Below are 7,514 nucleotides of genomic sequence, written 5' to 3' on the forward strand. Positions count from 1 at the left end.
GTTGACTCGACCTCCAAATTCTCAAGATGTCAATCCGATCGAGCGTCTGTGGGATGTTCTGGACAAACAAGTCCGATCCACAGAGGCTCCACCTCACAACTTACAGGACTTATATTATCTGCTGCTAACGTCTCGGTGCCAGACAGTGCAGATGTGACAGGAATTAAGTAAACGTTTATTTGTTTAAATTTAGTACGGTGCTGCCGCTGCTTACAGTACGGGATGATGACTGCTAATCTCTCTCTCTCTCTCTCTCTCTCTCTCTCTCTCTCTCTCTCTCTCTCTCTCTCCCTACAGACACATGCACACACACCACCTGACTATCCCTGAATATCTCCAGGGGAAAATAAACGCAGTCAGTGCAGTAAAGAGTGGACAGTTCATCGAGAGTCAATGGCACGTCAAGAGAAGAACGGAACGAGAACATCAATAAAGGTAACTTCTAGCTGTTCTGAAGCTGTATCCAAACAGCAGTCTCTCTCTCTCTCTCTCTCTCACACACACACACAGACACACACACACACACACACACACGGTGGTGCTTGAAAATTTGTGAACCCTTTAGAATGCTCTCTATATCTGCATAAATATATTCACCTAAAACATCATCAGATTTTCACACAAGTCCTAAAAGTTAAACAAAGAGAACCCAGTTAAACAAATGAGAGGAAATATTATACTTGGTCATTTATTTATTGAGGAAAATGATCCAATATTACATTTCTGTGAGCGGCAACAGTATGTGTGTGTATTTGACCAGCAGGGGGCGGTGCTGCTTCATTTCCCTGCACCACGCGGCTGCGCTAAATCATTTGCTCATGTACCCAGCATGCACAGAGAGAGAGAGAGAGAGAGAGAGAGAGCGAGAGAGAGAGAGCGAGAGAGAGAGAGAGAGAGCGCAACTGTTTCATGCCCGAACACAAATCAGCGCATTAAAGTCAGACTCACACGCCGGCGTTTAGACTAAGAGGAAGAGGAGCAGAAAAGAAAGCGGGGAGGAAGAAGAGGAGCTGATGTTCACCTAACTGAGATTTACACATAGACAGAGAGAGAGAGAGAGAGAGAGAGAGAGCAGTCATGGCTGCGTCCGAGCTCTATACAAAGGTAATTCATTCTGCGGGTTTTTATTTATTTATTTAGTTGTTTGTTTATTTTTGCGGGGATGCGTTTGATGTTCTGGAGCTGTAAATGAAACCGGATGTGATGATTGTGATGATTGTGATGTGATTGTGGTGGTGTTTGAGAAGGTCAGAGTGGCTTGTGTGATTTTATTTAAAGCCTGATGTTTGTAACGGTGTCGTTTTTAGGGCAAAAATAACAGGACAAAAAAAAAAACCACGCGTAATGTTAGTAATGTCGGGGGGGGGGGGTCAATGCGGCTTTTGTATTGTTTTTCTCTCATCAAGTGGATGAAGGATGTGTGTGTGTGTGTGTGTGTGTGTGTGTGTGTGTGTGTGTGTGTGTGTGTGATTATAAAGGCCTAAACTGAAGATGAGATGACGTATGTATGTGTGTGATGCTGATGCTGAGATTCTCATCATCATCATCATCATCATCATCATCATCACCATCATCATCATCAGCACCATCATCACCATCAAGCCTCCTCCATGTCCTCTCTGTCTGTGTGTGTGTGTGTGTGTGTGTGTGTGTGTGTGTGTGTGTGTGTGTGTTTGTGTGGGTTTGTTTGGATCAAACACAAACCCATTGTAATGATTTTTAATGTGTTGTTGTGTTATGTTAAGTCTGATGATAGCATGAAGGTGATGAGGGTAACACTGATGAGGATGATGATGAGGATGATGATGAGGATGATGATGATGATGATGATGATGATGATGCAGGGAGTGATGGAGAGAGAGAAAGGAGGAGGTCTGTACCCATCCCCCATGTTCACATCTGCTGTGTTGTGAATGCGCTCAAGCTTTAGATGCCCCTTTGAGAGAGTACAGCCCTGTGTGTGTGTGTGTGTGTGTGTGTGTGTGTGTGTGTGTGTGTGTGTGTGTGTGTTAGTTTAGGTGTATCGTGTATAAGATTTGTGTACATGTGGCTTTGTTTCTGTAGTGACGTTGTACCGGAAATATTCGACCTCATGGTTATTTTCCGTAAGGAGCAGACTGTGTGTCGGTTTTTTTCTTTTCTGTCAGAGTTGGTCATGTGACTCAGTCGGTTTTTAACATGGCAAAATCCCTAGTAAAAACCTCACTAATGTAAAATCGACAATTTTACCACAGCACTGCTGCATTCTGGATTCTGATTGGTCAGAGCGTTTACATTAATGCGCTCGTTTCTATAGTAACAGTGAATTCACATAAACGGATTAAAAGCGTGTGTAATCGTTGATTTGGTGATGTTTTATGTAAGCGGTTGTTTATGTAACGTTTTTGGAAGGAGTCTCCAGTGCCAGCGCTGTCACGTCAAGATTTCCGACATCTTCAGGAGGGAGGAGTTTTTACGCTTCTTCGTGGTTTCTATGGTAACATGACACGCTGCGATTTATTTCCTTTTAGGGACCATTTATAGCTGCTTTAATGTCAACTTAAATGTAACTGTAAATGGATAAAAAAGTATGACGCGGTGTTCTTTAATAGATAAATACTCTAACTGTTGAGGAATAAAACACGCAGGGACGTGCTGTTAGAGGAAATTAATCAGCTTCAGGGTGTAAGAGTACCTCGCACCACCCCCTCACTCATCCTCCGTCTTTATATACGGCTCCTCTAGATCGTCAGATCGCGTCTTCTCCACTGTGGTGAAACACTGTCTTCAGGGGCGTGTCCCAAACCACTGCGCTGTTCACTATATAGGCCACGTAAACACCATCATCGCTCCGCCGTGGACGCGTCCCAAACCACACGGCTTTTTCAGTATGTAGGTCACAGTGCATTCTGGGTAGTTCTGTACCGTTACGGGTTGTGGGAGTTCACTGCGTGCTCTTTACTGTGCTTCTGTGCTGTACGTCGCTGCTAAATAGGGCACTAGCTACGAAGTCCACTATGTTGTGGGTGGAAGTGTGGATGTGTGAAAGCGTACAGAATGTTAGTGATGAGCTCCTAAATGTTGGTTAAAAACTGCTCCGGCCTGCCAGAATAACACCGTCTGAAAATAAAATGACCACAAGTTCCTTTTTAAAACATTTTTTAAAATGGCAAACGTTGTAGTAAGCAAGTACACTTCAGTAAGTGTGTGTGTGTGTGTGTGTGTGTGTGTGTGTGTGTGTGTGTGTGTGTGAGAGTGAGAGAGTAACACTGTGATTTGGGGCGGAGCAGGAAGGTTCTCTTGATGTCATTTGCTCTCAGGTCATCCACTCATGCTCTGTGTGTATAAGGTTTAAGAAGAACACTCGCTGCTTTGTGTGTGTGTGTGTGTGTGTGTGTGTGTGTGTGTGTGTGTGTGTGTGCACGCAGCCAAATAAACCTCCATTGATGCAGTGAAGCGGGACTCAATTGTTTAACCAACATCATCATGGAGCTCCTCAGGGCGAGTGGAACAGATCCTCCATTTTTCACTGACATCATCATCACATCATCATCATCATCGTTTTATCAGGTTCTCTAGGTTACCAAGACGACGACCCCGGCATCCACACCAGTAGCGACGTGATCTGATAAAAAGCGCCGTCCGTTTCGAACGCGATCTGCAGATTTCTGGCGAAAAATTCCTGTAAGCTACGCAAAGTGGGCGGGGCGAGCCGAGCGACATTTACATTTATGCAAATGAGCAACAAAGTAAACCCGTAAGAGTGAGTGACGATGCTGCGTTTCTGTTTTATCCTTTAACACCTAGTCACGTGTTTTACACGTCCCTTTATAGCACAGCAATCTCACAGGTACAATCTTTGTTTATTAAAGAACAGTTTTTATCCGTTTATTGTTGCATTTAACGTCGCTATAGCAGCTTTTACCTCGCCACAAACTCCTCTGTCCTTAAAGTTACAGCTCTGACACTGACACTGGAGACTCCTTCCATCAAATATGAAAGGAACATCTCGTCCGTTTGTGTCGGGGGTCCGCTGTAACGAGCTGTTGCTATGGTAACGACAACGTATCGGAAGGAGCGCGTTCATATAAAGGGCTGCTGGTACAGAAAATGAAGCGACACCTTCTGACCAATCACGATCTGGAATTCAGGGTCTGTCCCCCGTGTGAGACGCAAGCGCCTGATGCGTTTGTGCTTTTAAGAGATTCGTTACACAAAACGGCTGTCCTGTTTCCTCTCTCATGTGATGCTGGAGGAATCTCGTAGCTCTGGGGGAAGTAGGAGAGGAGCGGAGATCATCGGGGAGGAGGAGTTCGAGTCTTTTAACTCGGACAGAGCGGTGTATAAACACGTCAGGCGTGTGGGATTACAGACCCGGTCAGGTACACGCACCGATATCCTTAAAGATGAGCCAGGACTTGGATTATATGTTTTATAAAGTAAGTGTTGGATTGTAACGTACGTGAACGTCGCACTGACAGTGTGCTTGTTTCTTCTTGGAGGTTTTTTTTTTTAAACATGTAATGATCAATAATTTATCATTTATTTATCTGACCTTTGACATTGCGATCGTAGCGTTAATGCTGGAGGATGTTCTCCGCCGTAAAGTGATGTATCTTTTAATGTTTAGAATCGTTTACTCAACATGACGTCGTAGCAGGATCAACGTCGAGGTGATGATACGCCGATAAACGGTCGATACGGCGCTATTTTAACATCCTGATGGCGTCAGGTGTTCAATATACAATGTTTTATCTAAATGTCGGACAAGAAAAACGTAAAACATGCAGATTTAAAACGTTCTAGAACATTTCTCCTGTAGTTTACAGGCCCTGCAGTGTGCTGATGATCTCTCTTCTCATTCCTGAACCGAAACGACCCAAAGTTTAGTGATTTCAACTCCGGAGTTCTGTGCTGAGTTGAATTTGAGGCGTCGGGGGAAATAGTGAATTTACTTCAAACTGCTGTCAATTTGCAGATTTTAAAAAAAAAATCCTATAATATGCCAAAAATACTCGTTTGATTGATATAAATACGTTTAATATTTAATGGTTTACTGTTTTACACTGTTTTTATACGTTTATACCACAGACTGATATTACAGATTTGGGGATTTTTTTTTTTTCTTAATTTTTCAGTCAGAAAGCTGAAAATTCTTTAAATTAAATTACAAAAAAATTATCATGAAAGGAGGAACATTCACATGATTTCACACACTGATCGTTTACACCTTAAAGATTTAAAACATTTAAATAAATAAATATTAAAGTTGTTTCTCAATTGACATTTTATCCATAAAAATGCAAAATAAATAGTTTTATATTATTTAATTTTTTTATATATATACCGGGGGAAAATAATGGCAGTAATATTATGAATTCCTGAGTTTACAGGTTATATTTTATTATTTATTATAATAAATTCATTCTTTATTATTACAGTATTTGTTTATTATTTCTATGAATGCGTTTGTTAGGGTTTTTTTTAAATATATCGACAGTTAAGTGTGTGATCGTTGGCTGTATTGTTTATTACGATAAACAAAAAACATTTTAAGTAAAATAATTTTGTTAAAAACAGGATTTTTAGTGTACTTGTTGTAAAGTTGTAAATTGACATGGATTTAATTATCTTTAATTATTAAGTGCTTGATTAGCATAACAAACTGGACATGATAAGAAGCTGGACAGTGAGTGTAGATGATGTGGTGTTGTGTTTGTCCCTCACATCTGTCTGCAGTGGAGAAGATAATATTATTATTATTATTATTATTATTATTATTATTATTATTAAGTACACACGTGGCATGGCTGTGTGTGGGGGAAAGAAGACCAAGAACATTCTGTTTTGTGGGATTCATATGAACATCACGTGTGTGTGTGTGTGTGTTGGATGTTGTTGCTAGCAGCGGGATGCTTTTTTGGAGGTCATGTGACCGTCGTGATCACCAGCATGAGCGTGTTGTGATGTCATGGTGTGGATTATGTGATGCGTGTTGGTATGTGGCCCGGGCTTAATTCCCTTCCATCAGAACCGGTTTAGCTTCGTTATATTTTGGACGAGTTCCTGAAGAAGCGTGTCGTAGCTTTAGAGCACACACACACACACACACACCCACACACACACACACACACACCCTCGCTCGCTATTTAGTCAAGGCTTTCTTTTATTTTGTGAAGCAGCTGCAGTTTTATTGGTTTTTTAAGAGATTGGTGGTCACATGATGATGAACGCCGTGTGACGGCTCAGTGTTCATCACCGGATCCTCCATTAAACCATTACGCTGAATGGGTCAGGAGGTGTTGATTAGTTTCCTATAACAGCAGGTCAGGTTTCTGTGAAAGAGAAGCATGTATTCCGTGACTTTCTGTGAGGAGACGTTTATGTAACGTTGAAGGAAGGAGTCTCCAGTGTCGGTGGGTTTTTTGTGTACGTTTTCAGACATCTTCAGGACAGAGGAGTTTACGCTCTTTGCGGTTTGACTTTAGAGCGAGCGAGTGTGTGTATAGGCGCTGTGGCGTGAGTGAGAACAGAACAGGAACTAACCTGGTCGTGTATATGGGTATATGGATCGTACACGGATCCAGGACGTGATTCTGTAATTGTTGGTGAACTGCTGTGGTGTAAGAGGAATAAAACACTCAGGCTTCAGGTCAGTATCAGTAACTCTGCTTCATCACACCACGCCGCCGCTGATTATTTTCCTGTAACAGCACCACACACCCGGGGGTTTATTCCTTATGGGATAATTATGGGATGTTGGTCTGGTCTCTCTGAGTTTATAGTGAAGATTAAACCGTTCTCATTAGTTGAGGATTTGAGGTTTGAGGGTCGAGGAAGCAGCCGAGTCTCACATGAGCCTCCATCATGTGATAGTCTACACTGAAATACTGAGAGATTAACTCTGCTGTCTGTCTCTCTGTCTGTCTCTCACTCTGTGTGTGTGTCTCTCTCTCTCTCTCTGTTCGTCTCTCTCTCTCTCTCTATCTCTCTCTCTCTCTTTCTATCTCTCTCTCTCTCTCTTTCTATCTGTCTCTCTCTCTCTGTTCGTCTCGCTCTCTTATCTCTCTCTCTCTCTCTCTCTCTTTCTATCTCTCTCTCTCTCTTTCTATCTCTCTCTCTCTCTCTCTGTTCGTCTCTCTCTCTTTCAATCTGTCTCTCTCTCTTTCTATCTGTCTCTCTCTCTCTCTCATGCTCTGTCTCTCCCTTCCTCTCTGTTTGTCTCTCTCTCTCTCTTTCTCTCTCTCTCTCTCTCTGTTCGTCTCTCTCTCTATCTATCTCTCTCTCACGCTCTCTCTCCCTTCCTCTCTGTCTGTCTGTCTCTCTCTCTCTCTTTCTCTCTCTCTCTCTCTCTCTCTCTCTCTCTGTGTTCAAAGTCAGTCTCTTTCTCTGCCTCTCTGTCTGTCTGTCTCTCTCTCTCTTTCTCTCTCTCTCTCTCTCTCTCTCTCTCTCTCTCTGTGTTCAAAGTCAGTCTCTTTCTCTGTTTCTCTGTCTCTCTCTCTGTCTCTACCTTCCTCTCTGTCTTTCTCACACTG

The 7,514-nt window shown here is 42.4% G+C and overlaps 1 protein-coding gene across 6 annotated transcripts in view; it reads left to right on the forward strand.

Annotated features, from left to right (window-relative positions):
* The first annotated feature begins 869 nt into the window (after positions 1 to 869).
* The window catches only part of myo5aa (myosin VAa), a 64,850-nt gene continuing 58,205 nt past the window's right edge, over positions 870 to 7,514 (forward strand). For all 6 annotated transcript variants that reach the window (XM_053678286.1, XM_053678287.1, XM_053678288.1 and 3 more), the window contains exon 1: positions 870 to 1,104. In XM_053678286.1, the coding sequence (XP_053534261.1) occupies positions 1,078 to 1,104 (27 nt within the window). In that variant the 5' untranslated portion in view covers positions 870 to 1,077. The remainder of the gene's footprint in view (positions 1,105 to 7,514) is intronic.

The sequence above is a fragment of the Ictalurus punctatus genome, chromosome 4 (assembly GCF_001660625.3).
Source record: "Ictalurus punctatus breed USDA103 chromosome 4, Coco_2.0, whole genome shotgun sequence".
NCBI lineage: Eukaryota > Metazoa > Chordata > Actinopteri > Siluriformes > Ictaluridae > Ictalurus > Ictalurus punctatus.